This window comes from Impatiens glandulifera, chromosome 5, assembly GCF_907164915.1.
Source record: "Impatiens glandulifera chromosome 5, dImpGla2.1, whole genome shotgun sequence".
In the NCBI taxonomy this organism is placed as follows: domain Eukaryota; kingdom Viridiplantae; phylum Streptophyta; class Magnoliopsida; order Ericales; family Balsaminaceae; genus Impatiens; species Impatiens glandulifera.
Window position 1 is genome coordinate 12447892 of NC_061866.1, and position 27940 is coordinate 12475831.

Sequence of the window (27940 nt, forward strand, 5' to 3'; positions counted from 1 at the left end):
TTATAGCTATCCAATAATTACTAATTACAATTCTTAAATTTTCAGCAAGCAATATAATAATAGTTGGTCTATAATTTTAACAATTCAACTTACCAGTTTAAAATGTACATCCAAAAAATATAATTTCATAAACAAAAATTACAATACTACAAAATAATTAAAATTTGTAATCTTAAACTAAAATTAATTATCTATGAATAACATCATCAGATAAGTATATTGTAAATTATTAAATAACTAAGAAACTTTAATTTCATGTCTAAATGGAGAATAAAATAAAATTATAATAATATTATAATTCAAAATAGCCACTAACTTAAATATATAATCTTCTACTAGTACTTATAGTAGCTAATAATAGTTAATTAGTTCTCTATTCTCATAGAAAATTATGATAAATTTTAATGGTATCTTTAATTGAAATCACATAAGAGAATATTAAATTCAAATTATCTAGAAACATATAAAGAACAAATAGACTCGATAATGACCTTCATCACAATAAATTCAAACAAAAGGTAAATATTTTCATGTTATTTATAGGATGTCGAAACAGACATTTTACTCAAAAAAAAATTTGACCTATTTTGTTATCTTGTTCACAAGATTGGTTTTCTCGAGATATTTTTTTGAAGAATCCACAGTTATTTTTTGTCCATCTCCATAAAAATCAACATTAGCATTAGTGAAACCTTCGTATGCAATTTTTGTCAAATCTTAGATTTTAACTTTTAAGTAAAATATTTACGCTTAGAGATAGTCTTCTCACTTATAGAATTGAGTTATAGGGAGGATTATTTCAACTAGTTATAAAATTAATAGAATCTGCAAAGTCCATATTGCTACGAACAATTGAAGATGGTATAGGCCCTTAAAGCTGTTACCACTCAAATTTTTGGACATACAAGTACAATTTTATATTAGGTTCAAAAAAGTATTGAGATACAAGAACAAATCATAAACTTCATTCATAAAGGAAAACAATAGTGTTCTTTTACAAAAATTAATGACCTAAGAGATATGTCTAGAGATGTCGTAGTTGTCCCTCAAATCACTTCCGACGCGAGGTGATGAACACGTTGTTGAAGACACTTAATTTAATCTTGTATTTATGTCGAGATTGTTTTAAAATAGCTATAATACATAATTAAAAAGAGTCTCAACAAATAATATTTAATTAATTAATTTAATACTTACCCATATCTAGCCATCCCATCTATCTATAAAATTTTCTTGTTTTTAAGTTAGGCCCAGTAACTTTTTTATTTAATTTCTAAAACACTAAAAATAAAAATAACGTAAGCTTTTAAATATCAATACAAATATTTATTAATCATAAGGTGTTGTGGTGTAGTGGTTATCACGTCTACTTTACACGCAGTAGGTCCCCAGTTCGATCCTGGGCAACATCAAATAATATTTTACATTTTTGGTATTGCTAATATAAAAAGAAAATTTGATAAAAAATAATCAAAATCTCATTAATACACTGAACAAACAAAACCGACCTTATATCCAAAATCACAATAATCAAGTTTTTTTTCTTCTTATAAGTAATATCAGTCAATCATTCACTATCAAATCTGATCGACTATCAGTATTAACAATTGATGTTTGATACAGGGTCATGTGATAAAAGCTTAAGAAATTTGTTTTGTACTTGATTATACTTAAGGTAGAAATAACAAGATTATAATCTTGACCACATGTTGTAATTGAATTTCAGAATCTATCACCTCCTTAGTTGTCTTCCCTAACATAGACAACATCAAATTTTGAATTAGTTGTCTTTTGTCTGTTCTTAGAATTGTTTTTTGACCAGCCATATTCAAAATAGTATTCCATTATTTTAATTGTAGTACAGTACTATAAATCAAATAGAAGCAGAACCAAAAGTGAAAAATGTGAGCCCTTCCACAAATGCACATTTGTCATCATGTGTTTCATCCTAATTTCAATAAATAAATATAGGTTCCCTCAATGGAAACATCAAACATATATTCATTGTTAAAGTTTGAATCAGCATGATTGTCTTTTGACACTTTTTTAATATTGTACCAAATTTAGGCCATTTAGAAAGTGAAAAATAACAAATTGTGTCTAAATTGAATGTGGTATTCCTCCGGTTTATGTGGGATAATTGTATCAAAGTATTTATTGGTGTTGAATTAACATCTTTAAGAGCCCTGTGAAATATGGTAGGTAAAAATCAACTAATGTTCGTGAAAAGATATGAAAGAGATAGAAGATATGTTTAGTCGTAAATAATTTTGTTTATTTTTTATGAATATTTTGAGCTGTATACATGATTAAATTAATACATAGAATAGAATGATTAATAAATATACATTACATTAATCAATGTGACATTTGATATAACTAAGTAAAATAATTGCAAGTCGATGTTTTGTTTAAGATAAAATTAACTTATGTGCAAGGCGGTCAAAATCGAGAGTTTACGTCAGACAATTGTAAACTCGTATCGTAAACTCGTATCGTAAACTCGAAACTTAAGAGTTTACTTATAAATAATATTTAACTATTAAATAATAAATCATTCAAAATATTTTAAACTTTATAAATAAAAATAATTCAAATTTCTTAATAAATTGTTCATAACCAACTTTTAAATCAAGAAATTAAATCATCAACATTTGTCTCATTGCTAACATCAAAATTGTCTAAATCATCCATAGCATCATCAACTTCATTATCATCATCTCTTTTTACTAGTCCTTCTTTTTCATCATCTTCCTCGCATATTTCTTCTTCGTTTTCTCTACATTCAGTACTCTTTATAAATAAATATATTTGAGATGACGATGAATTATACGTATCATTTTCTTTAGTTATCCACTCATCATCAGAAAAAACATCTTCAACATATTTTCTTAATACTTGTTTGTCAATTAACTTCATGGTGTACATGACAAATATTAAGTGATTCATTTTTTTTTTGTTCATGTAGACAATTTCTACGCTTTGTATGCATATGTAGGCAAAGAAGAATATTAATGTTCTAATTTTAAACTTTGAATAATTAGATAAACAAAAAAATATTTAAATATGTGTAAAAAAATATACCATTTCAAATGCACTCCAATTTCGTTCACATCCATATGAACTGTAAGTAAGACTAAGTATTCTAATAGTAAACATTTGTAGCTTTGGACATTCATCACCATAAGAATCCCACCATTCAGCTGGAGACTTTGTGTTTATTGCCATTTTTGCAAATTTAGAATAAAATATTTCTCTTGCATTTTTAAATGATTCAAGCTGGCTATCTATCTTACTTATCATATTTTCATCGGTTATCATCTTTTCAATACAACTATATTAACCCTTTTTAATCTGAAAATTGGATTTAAAATCACAACTATAATGATATTGAGGATTTAGATAATAACCAAAAGCATGTAAGGATTTGTGGAGTTGAATTTTCTCATTATTCATCATTGATCTTCCAAATAAGTTCATAACTAAAATGAAGACAAACAATATTTTATGAATATATAGATAAATGAATATTTTATATAATAAAAATCAATAAAAAATACAAATGTTACTTACTTTCTCTTTAGATCGTTGAAGTTGACTCTAATCTTATCTTTAGCTTCATCCATTTATTCATAAATAAACTCATGCAGGCTTAACATTTGAATCCACCATTCTATATACTATAAGTAGAGGTCTCACAGCTTTGAGACATGTAATTATATTTGACCATAATCGACTACCAATAACAATTGCCTTAATTTTCTTTCCATCAACCATACTCGAGAATGAACTTGATCTCCAATTTCTTGAACTAAACATAGTCATTAGTAGAACTTTTAAGTTAATAAAACTCCATAACGTGACATATGCAGTGGCAAATATTGTCTTTGCTGGTCTAATCAAGTTTCTTCCATCAGTAAAATGTCGTAACATAGATATAAGTAAAGTTCTCAAGTATATATACCTTGTATGCTTTTAGCACTCTCAATTGTCAAGGTATGGACATGTATTTTTTTCTCAAAATCTTCTAACATGAGATCAATACTATGAGAAACACAAAGAATCCAATATAACCTTTTTTCTATTTTCCATCAACAATTCATCAACTAATTTGTAATTAGCAGCATTGTCACTAACTATTTGAATAATATTATCTTCTCAAACTTCTTCTACAATTGCATCTAACAGTTGAAAATCTTATACGTTGTCTTAGAAATGTCAGAAGTGTCAATGGAATTTTAAAAAATCGTTCCTTTAGGACTGTTAGCCAAAATATTGCATATGAAACGTCTTTTCTTATCGGTTCAACCATTTGACATAATTGAGCAATCTGTTTTTCTCCATTCTATTTTAAAATCTTTCAGCAAGTCGTGTATTAGTTCCACCTCTTTCTTTAGATATTTCACTCGTACTTCATGATAAGTGTGTGACTTAAATCCTAGACCATGTCTAGCAATCATTTCAAGTGCTATTTCAAAATAAGGATTTTCACAACATTGAAAGGAATGACACTAGTATAGAGAAAATGAGAGATCATTTGACAATCATCTTCCCTTAATTAAATATTTCTTAAATATTTCACTCACTGTTTCTTACGTCTGATCTCTTTATAAAAGGTTGTCTCGCATCTTTGTCAAATTGTTTTGAAACAATTTGCATATCCTCTCCTTCATCATCTTAATTCTCGTAAATATCTTTTAGTATTTTTCTTTGTTTTGCCTCATCATTCTTCGATAAAAAATATTTCCAAATGATATATAATGGTACACTTCCTCGTTCATCTTCCATTTTAAGCTTTGACTTAAAAACGAAGAGATGAAGATGGTTATGGATTTGAGCTGTTGGGGACCTAATACTGTTAGATTCTAGAATCATTATTATTACATTATTCCATTGAACTTAAATCTATTGTATTTTAGCATTGATTAATTTCTCATGCTTACAATTGTTAAGCATAGTAGGATAAGGAAAAATGTTACACTAATAAACTTTTTATCTAGCTAAGGAAAATTGTAGGTTTGTTTAGCTTCCCCCCAAAATATTAGGGTGTAAGCAAAATTGACCCAAACTGGACCGAATCGGCCTAAAATTGTCGTCCGGATCCGACCAAACCGAATAATCCGTCCCGGATCGGATCAAACGGAATAATATTCTACGGATTATGAAATGACGAAATTGAAACCATAAAAAACATTTCAAAAAGCTAGCTATTAAGATGGGAGAGCCTATGATTTTAGCTAAATCTCTACAGTTTAGAGAAGGAAGCAGGTCTGTGTGATAGAGGATGCTCCCTTATAAGAAGGGAGAGCCTAATAGTATAATAGAGATGATATAACAGACACACAACAGTCCCTGCACCCATAATATTCCAACCGTGAGACGATCGGTCGAAACCGACTTTAACAACCATTAGGATAACCACAACTTAACAGCTAGCTGCTATCATTGCTTACTCTAATTCTATTAAGCCCAATAATTATCTCTTCTATTTCAGATTTGGGATTCTGCAGCCTTTTCAAATAATTCTCATGTAGAATTTGCATAAAACCAAGGATTTTAATGAACAAACTCTGTTATATATATATAATGGCTAACCCTTTTAATCTATCATCCCCTTCTCATGTTCAATTCTGTAAGTTATTTTTCATTTCCCGACGCATATTAAGTGTCGGTAAAATTAATAAGAAAGGAATCCGTCATTATTATATATGCATGCATGGTTCCTTGATTTTTGCAGATAAAACAATCAATGTGTGAGATTTGAGCTTAAATTTATTTTGTTTGATTTTGTAGAGGCTTGTTGTTATTAGTGAAAGTGTTGTTTTCTTTTACTTTGCCTATTTATTATTAAAAGTAGTGATGGAGCCAATAGTGAAAAATATGTGGAGAATATCACGGTTCGATCGATTTCTATTGTAAGAGTTTTGAATGGAAGCGTAGGGTCATGGATCGATGTGGAGTTATCCTTATTTAAAAATAATAATAATGAAGAGTAAATATCTTCTTCCTGATTTGCCTGCAACTATAATCAATTGATTAATGAGAAGGTTCTTATGAGTTTTTGTATGAATTATATTTGTGAACATAATTTAATATTAATTATAATAGATAGATAGAATACATGACTAGCTAAATTGGCCTTCTTTGATTCTGCAACTAATAGATTTTATTTTGATAGAACAACACTTATCACCATGTGCTTCTTCCAAAATGTTCTAAGCATAATTGGTTTATAATATCATTTCTAATAATCCTTACACTCATAACCAGACTTTAAGGAAGCATTCAATGTTCTTTGTGGGAAGCTTAAATGTTAGCGGAGAAATTCGACAAAATTGTCGACGTTTCCTCAACATAAGATTGAAATCCGTCAAAATTGAAACCCCGACTTTGGTGATAAGACGAAGATTAGTGTTTTTTTTGTCACAGAAAGAGAGTTGGATTTGGTTAAATAGAGGTAAAAAAAAGCTAGCTATTAAGATGGGAGAGCCTATTGGTTAGCTAAGCCTCTACAGTGTAGAACTGGCAAGCAGGTATGTGGGTTAGTTACACTTACAGGATTACAATAGTCGGACAGTACATGCACCCAAATTCCACAACAATGAGACGATCGTTTTTATACCGACTTTAACAACCCTTAGGAAAACCACAACTTAACAGCTAGCTGCTATCATTGCTTATTCTAATCCTTATTATACATCATAATTATATCCTCTATTTCAGATGTGGGATTTCAAATAATTCTTATGTGGAATTCGCATAAAATGAAGGATTTCATAGAACAAACTCTTGGCTAACCCTTTTAATCTTTCATCCCCTTCTCATTTTCAATTCTGTATGTTAATTTATTCTCTTGAGTCTCTATCTTGTTTTATTTATTTATTTATTTATTTTGTCTATACTTTACAAATAAAATAGTATTAATTAATGTTTAATGATGTATACAACCAACCTTCACTTCTATCGACGCATAATGTTTGGCGCATATTAAATGTCGGTAATAATTAATAAGAAAGGACTAAAATATTAGAGATAGGGGGATCGAGAGATCTTGAGGGGAGTGGTTTCCTCCTATCTAGTTTAAGCATTCCTAACTAAATAAACATGTTTCTTTCGGGTCTCCCATTGAATATCGAGAAGTATTTGTTGAATCACCTCTTATTTACGCAACACTTTCTGTAACACCCTCTGGCATGTCTCTTTGACCTCTAGTTGCATGGGTTTAGCCACATCATCTACCCGGTTTTGTTTGCCTGCAACTATAATCAAACATAACTGTTAGCGGAGAAATCCGACAAAATTGTTGATGTTTCTTCAACATAAGATACGACTAGTATTTTTCTATCAAGATGTAAAATAGCTAGCTACTAAGTTGGGTTGTAAAATAGCTAGCTACTAAGTTGGGAGAGCCTAATGAGTTATAGGTCAGCCAAGTTCAAACCCTGAAACGTTCGGTTATAAACCGGCTTTAACAACCCATAGGAGAACCAACAACTTAACAGCTAGCTGCTATCATTGCTTATTCTAATCCTTATTATACCTCATAATTATATTTTCTATTTCAGATGTGGGATTTCAAATAATTCTTATGTGGAATTTGCATAAAACGTGATTTTAAAGAACAAACTCTGTTCTGTAATGGCTAACCCTTTTAATCTCTCACCCCCTTCTCATATTCAATTCTGTATGTTATATTCTTCTTTTGCACTGTTTTCTGAATTCAAATGATGATCCTGATGTCAAAACATTTAAACTGAAAATGCATATTTAAATCATTCAGGTCGGTTTCTCTATATTCAAAATCGTTAGATTTGTTGTTTATTGGTCGCTTTAATTCACTGAAAATAAGCATCATTAGTGACGAAACATTGGCGACACTTTCGGACAGTCGGAAAATATGGTCCGTCACAAATAATAGTTGTTTTCGACGTTCGATAGTTTTGTTCATCACAAATGTCATCGCAAGTTTTCAACTTCATTTTTTGACAGTCAAAAATCCAATTAATTTATAAAACAAACAGAGGTTTTGAGTTTTAGTTAACTTTTTTTTTTTTATTAATTATAGGAACACAAAGAAAATAATTATTTATAAGAATATATATATATATATATATATATTCGAAGGTCGCAAAATTCGTAAAAACTTATAAATTTATTAATATAAATGCATAAATATTGATTAATTGTATAATGTCAATTACAATTATTTTTTCGTTCAGCTACTCCATTCTTTTGAATCGTTCGGAGAACAGTCTTCACCATATTGATCTCATTCACATGACCAAACCTATTAACAGGGAAGTAGAATGCAATATTTGGAGTTACATCTCATTAATGTGGAAGACTTTTCGTAGATAATGCAGATTTTTGTTTGTCGATGTTTTTTCAATTAGTTTTTGGAATGACGTATGGTGTAATGTCAGAAATCTTTCATCATCGTACTTGGCCCTTTCCTTGATTGCTATATGTAAAGATGCTACAATCAAAGACCTGTTTGACACGAGTTCTAATGGTTTTGCAATGAGAATCAAGTATAAGAGAAGACTAAATGCTGAAGAGTTTAGCTTCACATGATATATAGAGTGTTGAACTTGGTGGGGCATAAATAGGTGAATCATTCTTTGTGTGATATTTTGCGCTGGCAAGATATTGATGATTTTAAGGTTAGTCGGTGTTACTCTTTATTTGCGAAGAATGCTCCTTACGATCTCATATAGGAGAGGTTGAGGGACGATAAGTTCTTATCGAAGATCTCGTTCTTTGTATGGAGGGTCATGCATTGAGGGATTTTGACATTTGATAAATGCATGAAAAAATGGTGTTTATGGAAAGTCGTTGTAAAATGTGTCATAAAGAGGTGGAGTCGGCGCCTCAATTGCTCTTACATTGTGATGGAGTGATTGCGATTTTATTATGGAACATGACTGGTATTCAGTTGTTTATGACGGAATCCATCGTTAGTTCTTGGGAAGTGTGGATACTGGATAGAGATAGTGAGTTCGGTTGGCCTAAGTCGTTGGGCCCCTATCCCGCTTATCTTCTGGTGGACCATTTGACTTGAAAAGAACCGTAGAACGTTCAATGACTGTTATCGACCGATGCGTTTAATTCATAATTCTATTATTATGACAATCGGGGAGGTTTCATTGGGTAAATCAGTTGAGGTAGTTGGGAAACTCATTAATCTTCTTTAAGATTTTTGTGCTCATTAAAATTTGTTTTTTGTTTGATCATTAGTTAACTATTTTGTGTTGTGCTTTTTTTAAAATATTTTTCTTTATATTTTTGTAATACTTTTGTCGTTGAGCTTAAATGACTCTCATTTATATCATTTTACATGAACCATTTTCAAAAAAAAATTATTCTAGTAATTTTTAGGACATTTAGAAAAGTAAAAAATGACAAACTGTCTGTATTGAATGTGTAATAAAAGTAGATGAGTACCATTAGTTTGGTAGGTCAAAAGCAACTTATTTTTTTCAATTTCTCGATGAAATAAGTGGGTTGACAAATTAATATTTTATCAAAAATAAATGATTAGAAGAAAATGAATTGTTTGAGCATACTTTCATTTTCTTCCGACCGCATTCAAGTTTAGTTAAACTGAATATTAATTATTATCTTTTTTGGAAAATGGTTAATACAATTTCATTAAAAAATCTTGAAGGTGGGAGAGTCAAGAATTAAAACTAGACAAACTTTAGCTATGATTAAAAGATGACAATCAAAATATCCTAAAGAAACTGATTAGTAGCATTCGTAAAAACAAACACCAGAGATTACAAACGAAAAAAATACAATCAAAAACAGATCTTAACTACCCCAATCAGGGTGTTTATCAACAATAACTTTCGAAATTACATTTCACTCTAAATCAAGTATGTGAAGTAGAAATCTCATATATAAAGATGATTATATAGTAAATTAGAGTGCATCTGAACCTTAATTAAGATAAGAATAATGATTAACGTATCACAATATATATTTTATTATTTAACTTAATTAAAATAGTGAATATCACCCCTCAGGGTGTTCCGGTGAAAAGAAAATATCTAATAGACCAAAAGTTTACGAGTTCAATTATCGTTGAAAGCATTTTGAATGGAAGCGAAGGGTTAGGGGTATCATACTTATTTAAAAAAAATGTGAATATCCTCTTCCTTGTTTGCCTGCAACTATAATCAATCAATTAATGAGAAGGTTCCCATGAGGTTTTTTTTATGAATTATATATGTGAACATATTTTAATATTAATTATAAAGCTCATAGATAGATACTAATCTTTCACTCATCAATCAGACTTTACGGAATCATTCAATGTTCTTTATAGAAGGTGTTAGGATCTAGGTCGAGGCTGACGGACCGGGGTTGGCCAGTTAGCGCGTCTCACTCAAAGGGTGGTGATTAATCCGGTTAGAGATTAATATTGGGGTTTCAATACTACACAAACTGTCACAAACCCTTGAACAGAGTTCAAGCGCGGAAGTGGTTTGTTTCAGGTTGAAGCAGCACACACATGAGATAGGCAGAACCGGATTTGAATATGACAGGTTTGGAGATTGCTGGGTCGGTTTTGCAGCTTAGTAATTCGGTTTAGATCGGTTGGAGCGGTATTAGTAGGTTAGTGCAGATCGGTTAGAATGTAAAGCAGGCGAAAAGTAAATAACAAGACAGATTTTTATGGATGTTCGGAGATGAAACTCCTACGTCACCCCTTCCTCTCGAAACCGCGAGAAGGATATTCACTAAGGAATACAAACACAATCCAATCGAGACTTATTTCCTGCTCGATAACACCCGTACAATTTTAACCGAAATTGTAAATACACTTCAAATAAGCGCTTAGGCTTTCTTAGAGATAGAACACAATCTTTTTCTTAAGCTGTGGAAAATTCTGAATTTGTAACCCCACATTTATTCCTCTTCAGCTCCTTCTTTTATAGGTGAAATGTGCCAACGGTCACATTTCATTTCCTTGAATCTGATTGGTTGAGCAGAGGTTCAGTGATTCAGACCTGCCGGTCTAGTCTTCAGACCTGGCGGTCTAGTCTTCCAGTGTTTAGGTCAAACCGGCTAGGTTTGTATTTTACTCAATATGGCAACTGTCGGTTGGACAATTGCCTGTACTTGGAAGATTGCCTTTCTGATTTATCCTGGAGTGGAAAGATCTTGTAGGACGATCTTCTGCAGCCTGCAGACTTTCCTCAGACTTATATGAATATGGCAATACTCAGTCTGTTCCTTCGGTATCATTCTCAATAGATACCCGAAGTGTCTTCTTATGCTGGTCGGTTATTTATGTTAACCGGATGACTTCCGGTTTTTCCATGGCTTCTGATTGACCGACTATTTAATTGATTCTGGCCTTCTAATTTGACCGATCTTGTCTTTCTTGTTCGGTCATGTTTTTGGTCGGTTTGATTGCTTGACCGATTGAGTTTCTTAACCGGTTGAGTAATTTGACCGGTTGAATTCTTTGCCTATTCCTGCACAAGAGATTTGTTTTTGTTAAGTTTTATTTAACCGATCTAATTTTATCTAACAATTTCTCCTTTTTTGATTATTTTATTTAAAATATTCAAAATCATGTAAGAATGCAAATGTAGGCCGGTTTTGTTTTTAAGAATTTGTTTGGCCGGATTTTTGGAAACTAACTTGGGAGAATTTTTCGAAAAATCTTTCTCTATCCTTACGCCAGGTCCGGGCATTGCTCATATATAGCACAGAGATGAAAGACCTGCTTAGCTTAACAAGAGCGGAGTCGTTTTGGAAAATTTTGAGAAAAATTTTGGAAAATTTTGAGAAAATTTTTGAAATTTTTTATCTTTTATCTTATCAATTTCTCCCCTTTTGATTATTTTATTTAAAATATTCAAAATCATGTAAGAATGCAAATGTAGGCCGATTTCAGAAAATCACTTTATATATATAAGAAATATGCTAAAGCAAAAATACTATATATAAAACCGAAATAAACATAAGTAAAGATAGTAAATGAATCCCCTATTTCTTCGATCTGGACGCCAAGAAATGATCCAGCAGTTCATCGTCTAATTTTCCCTTGTCCGCTTCAACTGGCCTGGACGAGGATCCCTGACCGCCTGAGGTGCCGGTGTGAGGGGAAAACGGTTGACCGATCGATCTGATTGGAACCGCATTCTAACACCGTTGTCTTCTGAGCTGCGACTGGACATCTTCTTCGAAATCTTCATCGGTTTGCAAAACCGAGTTAAAGTGAGGTTCAACAACTGTCTCGGTGACTCTGTCCAATAGTCCTGTGATCTCCGCCCTCCTTGAAGCAGCCTTTCTTTTGCGTGTAACCAGAACAGAAGGAGAAGCAACCGTTTTCGACTTTTTGTGAGCCTTGGCAAAATTGTTGTACGTTTCTTGTTGAGCCCTTAGTTGGTTAGCATCTTTGGCTTGTTGAGCCGCTATGGATGTTGCGATGGCCGGTGCATTGACCGCTAGGTTTTGCATATGGCCGGCTATGTTCGCATCGGCCGTTGCCGCTTCCTTCTGTATTCGGGTCTGCTCGTCCAGCGCATCTTGGAGTTTCTGAGCCGCGAGAGCATTCGCCTCCTCAATTGCCTTATCGGCAGCTAGCGTAGCCGCTATTAATTCTGCCACCTGTTCGGTGACCGCCTTGAGATCGGCTTCAAGCTTGGCATTCTTTTCCTCCAGGGTCGTTATCCTCTCACGATCAGATCCGGCTTGGGCACCGGTTTGAGCCAGGTCCTCCTCGACCTTTGTCAATCTTTGATTGGTCGTTTCTTGAGACCGTTCCATCTCAGCTACATTTTGGCTGACCGAAGCGAGGTCGGTCACCAGCTTCAGAGTTATAACCTCCAATGCATTGGTTCGATCAAGATGACCGCCGTACAGTTGATCCGTATTACCGTAATTTGTTTCAACGGACGTGATCCTATCGACCACCTTCTTTAGATCATCCTTTGTCGTTTCGGCCATCTCGAAGGTTTTAGCCGTGGTTTATTTGATTTTCTTCTCCCATGGCTGAACCGCGTCGTTGACAAATTCTTCAATGAGGGCCTTGACCCTTTCTTCCATTATGGCCGGTTCCGAATCCCCGGTTTGAACAGATGCTCGTTGGTCGTTGGGAGGTGTACCTGTCCTCACTTCGGTTATGTTGATGTTCTGGTCCGGTGGAGGAGATGATAGCTCTTCATTGGTCGGATTCTGACCGCCAACATCCTCAGGAGGCGATGAGTTCGTTGTATCTTGGTGTTCGGGCACCGCCTCAAGCCGCGCCACCTCCTCGGTCAGTGCCCTTTCCTTGACAGCAAGCAATTCTAACACTAAAAGCTGAAGTTGGGAATTCGGTGTTCCCAGAGTATTCTTTTCTTGTAGGCGTTGAATGTGTGCGGTTAGCCTTTGTAACCGAGCACGCGGTTCGACTATCATGTTTTGCTCTAGGGCGGTTGTGACGTCGTTAGCCTTTGTGAGGCTGATGACCTCCTCCTCCATCTCCATCAACTTTTCGAATTTCTAGCTAACGGTGAGATCCGGTAGCATGTTCTTGTAGAATATCTGATGCCGGTGCCGGATCCATTGATAGAACACCACGGCTGCCGCGCGAGCCTGCTGGAGCATCCATGATTCTGCTGACAAGATCCTCGGCTGTTTTCCTTGTATTATCATCAGTGTGGTCATCTTCCTCCCCAAGTCTGTCCTAGCCATCATCAGCATTATCATGGCTGAGCGATTGGTCCTCGACTATCGGTCCTTTCTCTTTCCCTCCCCATGTGAAGCGGTTCGGCCAGAGCTGGATGCCGAATCTTCATCATTGTGGATGTCGGACCGCGGATCAGCCGATCCGGTTGGTTGTTTATCTTTCTTGGTTCCAGATTTCTTTGATCGGAACCGCTTTCTTACCGGTTGCCTTCTTCTTTCGGCCACCTGTAGAACCGGAGGCCTTCCTTTTGCTTTTCCTCTCCTTGAATTGCTGAGACTTTATTATTTTGCTGGATGAGAGGAGGACGCCAGGACCGGTGTTGATGTTGAAATGGCGCATGATTTTCCCAAGTGGGATGACGTATCCCCATGACCGAGTGGATGTCGGATCCACCATTTCACATAGGTTATTGAAGACTACCTTAGCCCAGTTAATTTATGTCGTTGACTAAACCGACAATCGTCTCAATTTTTGCTCGGGTGAGACTTTCAAAGTTTCCCCCTCTTGCTTGGACCGATTTTGTGAGGATATCACATAACGATCTATACTCCGGTCGAAGGGATGATTTCTTACCGGATATTTCGATAGGTACCGCTGTTTCTGAAAGATTCTGACAAGCTGCCTCGAAGGTCTCCTCATCCAAATTTACCGAGAAGTTGCTCCCTTCGGATGGTAGCTGTAGTATCTCAGCGACCGACTTCTCCGTTAGTTCGATTCGTTGACCGCATACGGATCCGATGACAGTTCCTTCGGTCAAGAATGCGTTTAAGAAAAATTCTTTGACCGCATCCTGGTATAATATGAATGGCCCGCCCAGAAAGTATTCGAGACCGGACTCGGAGATCCGGGATATCACTTACTTTGCCTGAGCCGAACCGTTTGCCCTAATTTCCTCAAAATCAACTTGGAAGATATGTTTGAACAGCACGGAATCGCGACCCATTTTAGAAGATCGAACCGAGAAATTAAGAGAATAAGGATTTGAGAGAGTTTGAAGAAGTTGAAAGCTAAAGAGAGAAAGCCGATTCGCGTGAGAATGAAAGAAAATGACTAAGGACCTTATTTATAGTTGCGATTTAGGCGGGAATTTTCCCTCCAAAGACTAAAGGCGGGAATGTATGGGCGGGAAACCATGGGCGGGAAGCTGTAAGCGGGAAATCATGGGCGGGAAACCATGGGCGGAAATCTTCCCCTCCAAGGTTTTGAGCGGTCTTTTGATTGCGGTTATCTAACCGGTGATAGGTCGGTTCTTTCTGTAACCGTTTATTAAATGAAGCAATTTATTAACCGCAATGATGCGGTTTTCTAAGTTTGACCGGAGTTTTCAACGAAGTAATTTTATCGATATTAACCGGTTAGTTAGATGGATGGATATTATAATACCGCAGATTTTGACCCGGTTATCAAGCTTAAACATCAGATAATCATTGAAATGAAAGATACATGATAAAAACCGATTCATTGATCGGTTTAGAATACATAGAAAATAAAATTACAACCTATGTAATGACTATTCTGGAGAGCTTGTCCTCCACCCCATCCATATCAAGAATATTTGATGGGGATGCCGGTGTACCCGGTCCAAATTCTGGACGGTACTTAAGAAAGAGCCGGCTTAGGTGAGGAGCGTAACCGAGACCTTTCTTGGTCTCCACCATAGTCCTCAAGTTTTGGTAGATGACCGATGACCAGTTTATGGGTGTATTGCTGACAATGTAGGTCATTATGTCAAAAACCTTTTTGGAGTAGTGTTGGTTGGGAGATTGAAAAATGATGGAACGGTTGACAATCTCGTAGAGGAGTTGGATGTGGTGGGCAATGCGGGTTTTTAGCCCGTGGTTCTCCACCAGTACCTCGGTTCGGAGAACATTTCCGAATAATCGGTTGCTGCGCTTCCCACCCGGGTTGGGAAGTCAGAAAACCCTTATGTGGGCAGGTTGAACGTTTGAGCGAATTCGTTTTCCTCCAGGAAAAAGAAATGGCCTCTCACTGTGGAGACAATGAAATCTCCTCTCATAGATGCATTTCTGAAGAAGTCGATTACGTCCGGAAGGAGTATGGGTCCGGATTTTTCGAGAAAAGTGCGAAGACCGGTGTCGATTAGTGAGTCAAACATGAGCTCCTTTGTTTCCAGGTCCCAATGTTCCATGCAAGAATCGAAATCGATGCTCAAGAAGTTCCTTAGAGTTCGGCTCGACATGATTCAAACTTTGCCAAGAGAGAGAGAGTTCAAGAATTTTTGGTTTTGAGATGTGTTAAGTTGATAAGGTGGGGTTCCTTATATAGATCCGAAATTGGAGGGAAAATGGTAACATTTAATGTTGAAATTCAGTTTTGTCTCATTAATGAAAGGAATATTTATGTTTTCAAAACTCCTTGGGAAGGAGTTACTTTTGACCGGTTGCGGAGCTCGAGGTAAGGATTTTAGTTGGAAAGTAACTAATCTTGTTAGATAGTAATTACTCATGTAGTTGGAAGTTGAAAGTTACTTATCATTAATGAAGAAGAGTACAAGAAACCGTAAGGTGAATAATTAAGACCGAAAATTAGCATAGACTAAACCGAGATGAACATAATAGAGTTGTACACTGATACAACCGGTGCGTGCATCAAAATGACCGGTTGTAGGAAGGAGTGATTTAGTTGCCGGATGAGTTAATGTGGCGGTTCCTCCTCTTCCAGGCCTTCTCAAACCGCTCATAGAATGAGTCAGTGACCTCTTTGGTGATGACCTGGGCTTGGTTCAACCCTTCTCCCGGACAGAGTGGAACTCCAAGTTCCAAAAGTAGACAGCTTATCTGGGGGATGAGGCCGGTTTGACAAATGCCGATCATCCAAATTAAGACATCAAACAACACCCTTGACCAGTTGACTGGCGTACCCGTGGTTATGGCAGACATCATGTTAAAAACCGCAGCACAGTAAGTGTTTGTTACATCCCTACCCAGAATGCTTCTACCGATAACATCGTTGAGAAGCTGATACTCAACTCTCAGCGATGACCTAGCACCGTGGTCATTGACCGGGCGGTCTGACCGAACAAAGCTTAAGGCAATTTCGGCCTTTAGTTCAGCCGAAACGTTTAGGTCGGTGAGCCCTTGCTTCGGAAGATCAAAGAATCTTGCGAAGTCACTTTCCGTGAAATCAAACACAGTTCCTCCCACTTTGGATTGAATATGTGTGTCGAAGTGAGGAGTTCCTCGGAAAACCCTGGCATTGTAGAAAAATTCCAGGACTGTTTCCGGAAAGATGACGTGTTTGTCATCTAGGAAGTGTTTGAGACCGGTGTCTTCAAGTGACTTAATCATCTTGAAGACTTCATAGTGTTTAGTGCCTTGAGCTGAATCGAAATCCACTTGAAGGATGTTTGGAAACTAAGACATTTTGTCTTAGTAAGAGAATAAGTTATAGCTTGTGATTGTTTTGTTTAAGGTTTGCCTAACTTATATATTAGTGGTTGGATGATAGTATTATCCATTGTGTCGCAAGTAATGATGTCTATTAACCATAGGATAATGTATTTTGCATAAAATAAGCATGTCTGCAACCTAGGATGTGGGTCATAAGCCTGGACGGTGAAAGATATCATATCTTCACGTCTTTTGAGGTATGACCGTTTTACTTTGAAAAGGCAGTTTTTCAGAACAGATACTTTTAAACACAAATAATTATTCCACTTTTGTTTGTAGGCCAAATAGACCGAAGTAAACTACTTCCAAACCGGTCGGTTTTCAGTTATTTGTTCCGATGCGGTTAATTGGTGCATGCACTAAGTAACCAGTCGGTTTACCCTAACTGATGGACAAAGCGGTTCTTCCATAGATACCTTGGTGAATTTGGAGTCCGACAATTTAGGAGGAACTACCGGTTTTGTCTGTTCGAATCGATATCCCTTTTTTCAACATTTTTAAGAATAAGTTGATTAATATCGGTCAAACCGAGTGTGAGTCTGAATTGAGAAAACTTAGCTTCCTACAGAGGCTTTGTGAAGATATCTGCTACTTGTTGTTCTGTTGATACATATTCCAGCCGGATATGCTTCAGCATGACATGTCCCGAATGAAGTGGTGCCTTATGTCAATGTGCTTGGTTATAGAGTGTAGAACTGGATTGTAGGTGATTGCTATGGCACTTGTATTATCACAGAAAATTGGAGACTCTTCGGCTGTGATACCGAAATCCTTCAATTGTTGTTGGATCCAAAGAAGTTGTGAACAGCAACTTCCGGCTGCCAGATATTCAGCTTCTGCGGTTGACGTGGCAACAAGATGTCTGTTTCTTGTTGTGCCATGAAACAAGCCGATCACCTAGGAATTGGCATGTTCCGCTGGTGCTTTTTCTATCAGCCTTACAACCTGTATAATCTGCATCTGAGTAACTTGTGAGGTTGAAAGATGAGTCCTTTGGATACCATAAACCGACTTCAGGAGTTCCCTTTAGGTATTTCAAGATTCGCTTTGCGGCTGTGTAGTGAGACTGTTTTGGATTAGCCTGGAATCTTCCACACACACCGACCGCAAATAGTATATCCGGTTTACTTGCTGTCAGGTATAGAAGAGAACCGATGATTCCTCGGTATGCTGTTATGTCTACTGCTTGACCGTCATCATCCTTGTCTAGTTTGACCGATGAGCTCATTGGAGTAGCGGCTGAGGAGCACGTGTCCATCCCAAATTTCTTTAGAAGTTCCTTAGTGTACTTGGGTTGGCTTATGAAGGTTCCTTCTTTGAGTTGCTTAACCTGAAGGCCTAGGAAGAAACTTAATTCTCCCATCATACTCATTTCAAATTTGTTAGTCATCAAAGTTGAGAATTTATCACATAGCTTAGGATCGGTTGAACCGAAGATGATATCATCTACATAAATTTGAACAAGTAGGATATGTTCCTTTTTCTCAAATTTAAATAGTGTTTTGTCCACCGAACCGATGGTGAAATCATGTTTTAACAAGAATGTGGTCAGTGTATCATACCAAGCTCTAGGAGCTTGCTTTAAACCATATAAGGCTTTGTTTAGGCGGTATACATGGTTGGGAAATTCAGCATTTTTGAAACCGGGTAGTTGTTCGACATATACTTCTTCACGTAGGTCACCATTCAAAAATACACTTTTAACATCCATTTGAAAAAACTTTAAAATTTTTGAATGCAGCAAAGGCTAGAAAAATCCTAATAGCTTCAATCCTAGCTACAGGGGCAAATGATTCTTCAAAATCAATGCCTTCTTCCTGTTTATATCCTTGTGCCACTAATCTGGCTTTATTCCTCGTGACCAAACCGTCTTCATTGAGTTTATTTCTAAATACCCATCATGTTCCTATGACCGGTTGATCTTTCGGTCTAGGGACTAGGTACCAGACTTTGTTACTCTCAAACTGGTTTAATTCTTCTTGCATTCCCAAGATCCAATCTGAATCTGACAATGCTTCATCCACTCTTTTCGGCTCAATCTGGGATATAAAGGCGGAATTGAAATATTCCTCCAGGATTTGTCGCATAGTTCGAACGGGTTCTGAAGGATCACCTATAATTAGCTCGGGAGGATGATTTGTGTTTCTTTTGAGATTAAGTTCAGGAGTATCTACCAAATCACCGTTTACTTGATCAAGGCTAGACATATCGGTAGGCTGAACAAGAGTGTCAGACTGACCGATTTCCTCGGTTTGGACCGAAGTGTCAGCTTCCTGTCGTGGGACAGTTTGATCCGGCTGGGTTTCATTATTACCCATTTGGTCATGGACAAATCGTCTAAAAACCGGAATCTCATCTTCACTATCAGAATGAATATTGTTATTTTCCAATCTGTTGTGTAGATCAAAGCATGATGCAATGTTGCTTTCAACCGATTCATCGAAAACAACATGAAGTGATTCCTCCACGGTTAAAGTTCTAGTGTTATACACTCTATATGCTTTGCTAACTGCTGAGTAACCTAACATGATCCCAATATCGGATTTAGCATCAAAAACAGATAGATAGGTTTTGCCATTTATGTGAATGTAGCATTTACAACCGAAAATCTTAAGATACCTAAGTTTAGGAACCCTATCAAAATATACCTCATAAGGTGTTTTGTTGTGAAACTTGTTGATCAGAGACCGGTTTTGTGTGTGACATGCGGTGTTGATAGCCTCAGCCCAGAATTTCTGGGCAATACCCGAATCGGTTATCATGGACGGTGCGGCTTCCTTGAGAGTTCGGTTTCTTCTCTCGGCCAGGCCGTTTTGTTGAGGAGTCCTAGCACTAGACAACTCGTGTCGAATACCGGATTCATCAAGGAATTCATTTAGAGTATTATTTATAAATTCGGTTCCTCTATCACTTCTAATGCTATTAATGCGTGTTGATTTTTCATTTTGCAAACGTTTAAGTAGTGTGATCAAATTTGATGCGGTTTCACGTTTGGATGGCAAGAATATTACCCATGTATACCTAGAATAATCATCAACAACTACCATAGTATAAAGCATACCTCCTAGGCGGACGACCCTAATCGGTCCAAATAAATCCATGTGGAGAAGATCTAAGCATCGGTTAGATTGAATGTGTCCTTTACTTTTAAAGGTTGACTTAGTTTGTTTACCCATTTGACATGCTGAACAGACCTTATCCTTATTAAATACTATGTCAGGGACTCCTTCGACTAACTTTTTACCGCGAATATAGTTTAAGGTTTTCATGTTTAAGTGGTTTAGTCTTTTATGCCACAGCCAGGTTTGATCGGTTTTAGCTATCATGCAGACAGGATATTCTACTTTGTTTTTCCAATCTACCTTGTAAATGTTTCCTAACCTATTTCCGGTTAGCAGTGTGATACCTTGAGAGTTTTTAACTAAGCATGCATGTTTAATAAATTCTATAGTGTATCTAGCATCACACATTTGACTAATGCTTAGCAGGTTAAAACGTAGGTTTTCGACTAAGAGTACATTATCAATTGTTAAGTTACCATGTACAATCTTACCCTTGCCCACAGTTCTACCTTTTGAGTTGTCACCGAAAGTGATCAATGCACCGGTTTCTATTCTGATGTCGGTTAGAAGATTGTTGTTCCTAGTCATGTGTCTGGAGCAACCGCTATCCAGATACCATTCAGAGTTTCCTAATCGTTTCTTCATATCCTGCAAAATGTACATATTTACAACTATTTGGTACCCACATTTACTTGGGTCCACAGGCGATTAGTCCCTTGGGTATCCAGACTTTGACAAGTCGGACGACTTTCCCGGTTAAGGTTTTAACTAATTTTCTTACACTCGGTTTGGAGTCTTTCTGCTTTCCTAAGAGGGCCTTATGTGGGGATTGTCTTTGGTTTGTCCTATGTGGTTGTGAGTTTGCTTTCCTATATTTGAACCGATTGGCTTTCCTTTTCTCAGGGTGAAGCCATTTTTCAGAATCGGTTGGACCTACATAGGTTAGTTTGTCTTTCGAATATGAGGCACTTAATTCTTCTTCAACGATTAAGGAACTTCTGACAAAACTTACAAAGGGAAGATTATCTTTTGTGAGCCTCATGATGTCGAAGTGTTTCCGGTTTTTGGATCTATTGTTTTTGTATCCTAGACCAAACATGCACGTAGGGTGTCTTTTATAACTACACATTCTGCTTACCATTTCACTAGATCTTTTCCATGCGGCCATTCGATATTGGATTCAGGCATTTTCCTCTTCGGTCAGCTCTTGAACTGACTCCTTGAGCTGTTCGGTCTCAAAGGATAGTTCAATTGCTACCTCGGTTTCTAGGATATGGGTTTCATCAGGTTGTATGGTCTTTGGTTCGATCAAGGTAGGTACTATGGGGTCTGCTCTAAAATTGGGCAATAGTGTTAATAGGTTCTTATACTCTGCTACCATATCATTTAGTGCATTAAATAACTCATCTTTAGTAAATTCATCACAGGGAGAGTCGAATATTTGTTCCTCGTTTGCCATAAAGCAGGTGAGTTCATCATCACTGTCACTGTGAGCCCATAAGCTTCCTCCATCATCGGCTATCAATGCTTTCTGAACTTCACTTCCTTCATCGGTTTGTTGATAATTATTTCGGTTATTCTGATTGTCCGGTTTCCGGTCATCTCTCCTTGGTTTTTTGCATTCCCACTTGAAATGTCCCAAAAAATTGCAGTTATAGCATCTAACATTAGATTTATCACTGTAGTTGTAGTTGTTTGTTGGTTGACTTCTCTTCATGAATCGGCCAAATTTCTGTGCAAGCATTGCCATGGCATCCTCGGTGAATTTTTCAGCGGTTCTGATCGGTGCGGGAGCAACCGGTTCTGTGGATGTGATCAATGCTCTAGTTGAGGCTGAGGCTGAGACTTCTTCTTCAGTCCTAGATCTCATTTCAAACTCATATGCCTTAAGATCTTCGAATACATCGTGTAGCTTCATCTTGCTTAGGCAGTTTGATTCCCTCATCACCATTGTCTTTATGTCCCATGCGCTTGGAAGAGATCTTAATGCTTTCATGATGACTTCCTTGTTGTCATACCTCTTGCCAAGAATTGCTAGCTCGTCTATCACACCTGTGAACCGGTCACTGTATTCCCTCATTGTTTCTCCCAGTCTCATCTTGATGTTTTCAAACTTCTAGGTAGCCACCATTATCTTGTTTTCCTTGGTTCTTTCATTTCCCTCATGAATCTGAATCACTGCTTCCCATGTTTCCTTTGCTGTTTTGCAATCTCTGACCTTGCAGTACGTATTTCTGTCCAAACCGTTGGAGATGCGGTTTATGGCATGATTATCCAGATTGTTTCTTCTCCTATCTTCAGCTGTCCAGTCCTTTGTCTTTATCAATTATTATCGGTCCTTCGGCTATGATGAACTGCATCTCGTCATCCATGGTGATTAAGTGCAGGTGCATGCGTGCCTTCCAGTTGGCAAAGTCGTCACCTTCTAGCATTGGGGGCCTATCGAAAGACATGTTTGCTTGAGTATTGAAACTAACTGCTCTGATACCAATTGTTAGGATCTAGGTCGAGGCTGACGGACCGGGGTTGGCCGGTTAGCGCGTCTCACTCAAAGGGTGGTGATTAATCCAGTTAGAGATTAATACCGGGGTTTCAATACTACACAAACTGTCACAAACCCTTGAACAGAGTTCAAGCGCGGAAGTGGTTTGTTTCAGGTTGAAGCAGCACACACACGAGATAGGCAGAACCGGATTTGAATAGGACAGGTTTGGAGATTGCTGGGTCGGTTTTGCAGCTTAGTAATTCGGTTTAGATCGGTTGGAGCGGTATTAGTAGGTTAGTGCAGATCGGTTAGAATGTAAAGCAGGCGAAAAGTAAATAACAAGACAGGTTTTTATGGATGTTCGGAGATAAAACTCCTACGTCACCCCTTCCTCTCGAAACTGCGAGAAGGATATTCACTAAGGAATACAAACACAATCCGATCGAGACTTATTTCCTGCTCGATAACACCCGTAAAATTTTAACCGAAATTGTAAATACACTTCAAATGAGCGCTTAGGCTTTCTTAGAGATAGAACACAATCTTTTTCTTAAGCTGTGGAAAATTCAGAATTTGTAACCCCACATTTATTCCTCTTCAGCTCCTTCTTTTATAGGTGAAATGTGTCAACGGTCACATTTCATTTCCTTGAATCTGATTGGTTGAGCAGAGGTTCAGTGATTCAGACCTGGCGGTCTAGTCTTCAGACCTGGCGGTCTAGTCTTCCAGTGTTTAGGTCAAACCGGCTAGGTTTGTCTTTTACTCAATATGGCAATTGTCGGTTGGACAGTTGCTGGTACTTGGAAGATTGCCTTTCTAATTTATCCTGGAGTGGAAAGATCTTGTAGGACGATCTTCTGCAGCCTGTAGACTTTCCTCAGACTTGTATGAATATGGCAATACTCAGTCTGTTACTTCGGTATCATTCTCAATATATACCCAAAGTGTCTTTTAATGTTGGTCGGTTATTTATGTTAACCGGATGACTTCCGGTTTTTCCATGGCTTCTGATTGACCGACTGTTTAATTGATTCTGGCCTTCTGATTTGACCGATCTTGTCTTTCTTGTTCGGTCATGTTTTTGGTCGGTTTGATTGCTTGACCTGTTGAGTTTCTTAACCGGTTGAGTAATTTGACTGGTTGAATTCTTTGCCTATTCTTGCACAAGAGATTTGTTTTTGTTAAGTTTTATTTAACCGATCTAATTTTATCTAACAGAAGTCTTATGATCAATTCTATATATGTAAAGAATGAATGAAGAAATGGACTGTCTATAGATCATTTAAGTAAACAAAAATAACATATTTTATTTTAATGGGTTACATGATTAGAAGAAGACGATTTCGAAATAGGAACATAACTATTAGCGGAGAAATCCGACAAAATTGCCGACGTTTCTTCAACATAAGATACCATTGCTACCCCGTCTTGACTTTTTCGATCTGCGTCTTTAAACTCTAAGGTACAGGGGTTAAATATCTCAACTAAATTAAGATTTTTTTTATTTGTTTTAACAAGTAATAATATTTCAAATAAAAAATGCAGAATATTCAGATTTTAGCAAAAACTTGACTTTCAATAACCACGAAGATTTAGCAAGTTATCTTTCTTACTATCGCCATAATCCGTCGCTTTTGATACCGTAATAATTGAGAAGAACAAAAAGGGTTGAATCACTCATTTTATGACTTTCTTCACTATATACCTAAATCACTATTGATTTAGGGGTGTAGTTCTTTTTTAAGGTGTTTCAGAATGGAAGGTATTTAATTATAAGAATTAAATATCTCAATTTTATGTTTGTATGTAGATTAATTTAATTGTTTTTGTTGACACACAAATTAATGGGAAATTTGATCAAATGACCCTCAAAAGAGGGTCATTCTCATTTTTAACCTTACTAAATTCAGTTTTTATTTTTAACCTTTTTTTTTAAAAATTTTCCATTTACCCTTACTAACCTTTTTACATTTTTTTTCTTCCTCTTCCTTTTCCTTCCATTTCCCTTTCTACCCGTTTTTCTTTCCCCTCTTCCCTTCCCCCGGGGACAGTTCCCGATGGCTCCCCGGTTGCTCTCCCCCTACGACTCCCACGCCCCACACCCCAAGTCGACTCCCCCATGACGGTTCCAGCCCCAGCCGACTCCCCCACGATCATCGGACGCCTACCCCTCGAGCCTGACTAACCGTTGATCACCAAACGCTTCCAGGTCGACTCCCGACGATCGCCAAGTCCCAGAGACGCTGAGCCCGACGTTCGCCCATCATTACTGAGGTTAGTTCGACTACTCCCCGATGATTTTACTGTTTTTGCATGTTAAGTATGAAGGTTTTAGGGTTTTAGTTTAGGGTTTATGCTTTAGTTAGTTCTATTGTTTTGGTTTGAAATGATTTGATCCGACAAATGTTTTGGTTTGTGAACATTTTCACGTGGGTAATTGAAATGCGTGGTTTGCAATTGAGTGAGGCGTGGTGCGTGGGAGTGGGGCTTGGGCGTGGGGCGTGGACTTGGGCTTGGGCGTGGGAGGTACATGGAGCGTGGGCGTGGGCTTGGGCGTGGGTGGTGCGTGGAGCATGGGCTTGGGCGTGGAGCGTGGGCTTGGGCGTGGAGCGTGGGCTTGGGCGTACCACGCAATATGTAAAACTAATTTAATAATTTTATTAATAAGCGGGGATAGCTCAGTTGGGAGAGCGTCAGACTGAAGATCTGAAGGTCAGGTGTTCGATCCACCTTCACCGCAAAAGTTTTTTTTTCTATTGGAAATTTTAAACAGAGTGATGATATATATAAGCATTGAAATGATTTTGATATGTATGAATTATTCTTTCAAAAGGGTTGTGTGTGCAATTTTTCTTGGGCCAATACTCTAGAATTGTTTACGCTCATACTTATTTCGATAATATTGTGGCTCATGGTGGTTGGGATGATTGGGACCACATTAGTAACAAGAACAAGTATGCATCTTTAATATACAAATCTTAAAAATTCATGTACTTTTGATGCATACTATATTAATTGTTATATTTTCTATATAGGACTGCCTTTTTCGGGGTGTACAAGTGTTATGGGCCTGGGGCAAAAGCGGTCCGTGGAGTGTCTTTGGCTAGAGAATTGGACTATGAATTGGCTCATCCATTTCTGGCCAAGAGCTTTGTCAATGGAAAGCACTGGATTGCACATTTAGATGCTTAATACAGCAAATAATTAATTCAATTTCATTATTTATTGTGTAGTCATTTATTTGTTTCATTGATTCTTTCATAGATGTTGAATTAGTATAAATAGAAATGAATGGTGTTTGTGTGACTTATAAAAATTACATTATAATCTTCTCAAAATCATTCAAATAGAAAGTTATTAAAAAGTCATTTGATAAATTTGATTCTTGGTTTTAGCGTTTTTGGGATATTCTTTATTGACAAAAGAGCTTTAGGGACAAGGTGAAATGTCTCTAGTTTTGAAGTTTTTAACATCAATATTGAGAGGATGAATAATTAGTTTCTAAGTTTTAAACCTATTTCTTCTGTATATGTTTTGGTTAATGATGAATTTTTTTATGTTACGCACTTGTTGTTTTCCTTTGGGCAAAAAAACAACTTATTTGTTGCTTTGTGCTCTCAATAATTTCTAAGTAACAATCTTTATATATATACAAAAAATACAAGATTTATAAGATATAAACGAAAGAATTGAGATTCCTTTTCAAGAATAAGAATGTATGTATAGGATTTGCACAATCCCATCAGTGGATTCAATTTACAAATTGTTGAGAGAAAGAGACAACTAAGAAAATAAGAACCTGACTTACTTATAATCCCACCCTTCCATTACACATTGGAGGCTTTTCTCAAGTGCAGCAAATAGTACAACATATATATTACACAACAACTAGTAATTTGTTCAAATTTTTACTTCATAAAGCTCCAATTTGTACTGCAAGTACAACAGCAAAGCTTCATAACTGACCCTCAATTGCACACTATAATGCCTCTTTCTTTTTGCCAAAAACCAGAAGACTTTGTACATGTGCTGCTGTTACATAGATATGTATAATAAAAGTTGTTATAGTCGATTAATGCAAGCACAGAAACAAGAATATAGATTTAGCAAGGTTCATCCTAGATTAAGATTACCTTCTTAGCTCATATTAGAAACTTAAGTTCACATTGGAGATAATCAGAATGTTGGGTATTTTGCCCATTTTCAATTCCAATTTTGTAAGTTCTGTTTGGCTGTTTCATTAATTATAAAGTAAAAAGCAAAGAAAAAAAAACTTTTGCGGTGAAGGTGGATCAAACACCTGACCTTCAGATCTTCAGCCTGACACTCTCCCAACTGAGTTATCCACGCTTATTAATAAACTTATTAAATTATCTTTACATATTGCGTGGTACGCCCAAGCCCACGCTCCACGCCCCACCCACGCCCATGCCCACGCCCAAGCCCACGCTCCACGCACCACCCACGCCCAAGCCCACGCCCACGCCCCACGCTCCACTCAATTGCATACCACGCATTTCAATTACCCACGTGAAAATGTTCACAAACCATTCAGTATAAGGAAAGACTATACATTTCTCGGATCAAAACATTTCAAACCAAAACAATAGAACTAACTAAAGCATAAACCCTAAACTAAAACCCTAAAACCTTCATACTTAAATGAGTCAAAATATGTTAAACTTGTGAAAAACATGTTAAACGTGCCAAAATGTGTCAAACGTGTCAAAAATATGTTAAATGAGTCAAAAATATGTTTAACTTGTTAAAAACATGTTAAATGTGCCAAAAACGTGTTAAACTTGTCAAAAACATATTAAACGTGCCAAAAACGTGTTAAACATGTCAAAAACATGTTAAACATGTCAAAACGAGTTAAACGTACAAAAACGTGTTAAACATGTCAAAACATGTTAAATGTGCTAAAAACATGTTAAAAACGTATTAAACATGCCAAAACTGTTAAGCGTGCAAAAATGTATTGAACATGTCAAAAATGTGTGAAATGAATTAGGTCAAACGAATCAAATATTAGTTAAACGAGTTAAAAACGTGTTGAATAAGCCAAAATGTATTAAATTAGGTAAAACAAATCAAATAATTGTTAAACGGATCAAAATATGTTAACAGGAATAAAAACGTGTAAAATATTTAACGAGTAAAAATCGTAATAAATGTGTTACAAACTAAAATTTAGTTTGGAACCCATACCCATATGGGTTGGATAATGGGTTGACCAAATTTAATTTTAATTGAATATGGGTTGGGTTTCACCCATTTGCACACCCTTATT

The 27940-nt window shown here is 36.6% G+C and overlaps 1 protein-coding gene and 2 non-coding genes across 3 annotated transcripts; all 3 read left to right on the forward strand.

The window, feature by feature from the left end:
• The first annotated feature begins 1339 nt into the window (after nt 1-1339).
• TRNAV-UAC lies at nt 1340-1412 on the forward strand. Its single transcript has one exon. It is a non-coding gene; the product is annotated as a tRNA-Val (tRNA).
• Nucleotides 1413-15196: 13784 nt separating this feature from the next.
• Nucleotides 15197-25839, forward strand: LOC124939020 (putative pectinesterase 14). Its single transcript, XM_047479538.1, has 4 exons — nt 15197-15285; nt 15488-15771; nt 25481-25601; nt 25683-25839. The coding sequence occupies exons 1-4, from the start codon at nt 15197-15199 to the stop codon at nt 25837-25839; spliced, it is 651 nt and encodes a 216-aa protein (XP_047335494.1).
• TRNAF-GAA lies at nt 25315-25387 on the forward strand. Its single transcript has one exon. It is a non-coding gene; the product is annotated as a tRNA-Phe (tRNA).
• Nucleotides 25840-27940: the final 2101 nt, after the last annotated feature.

Coding starts and splice junctions, on each gene's coding strand:
- LOC124939020 (XM_047479538.1), top strand. CDS start 15,197: ATGACTATTCTGGAGAGCTTGTCCTCCACCCCATCCATATCAAGAATA. Junction 15,286..15,487: donor CCCGGTCCAAATTCTGGACG/GTACTTAAGAAA, acceptor ACAATCTCGTAG/AGGAGTTGGATGTGGTGGGC. Junction 25,602..25,682: donor CACATTAGTAACAAGAACAA/GTATGCATCTTT, acceptor TTTTCTATATAG/GACTGCCTTTTTCGGGGTGT.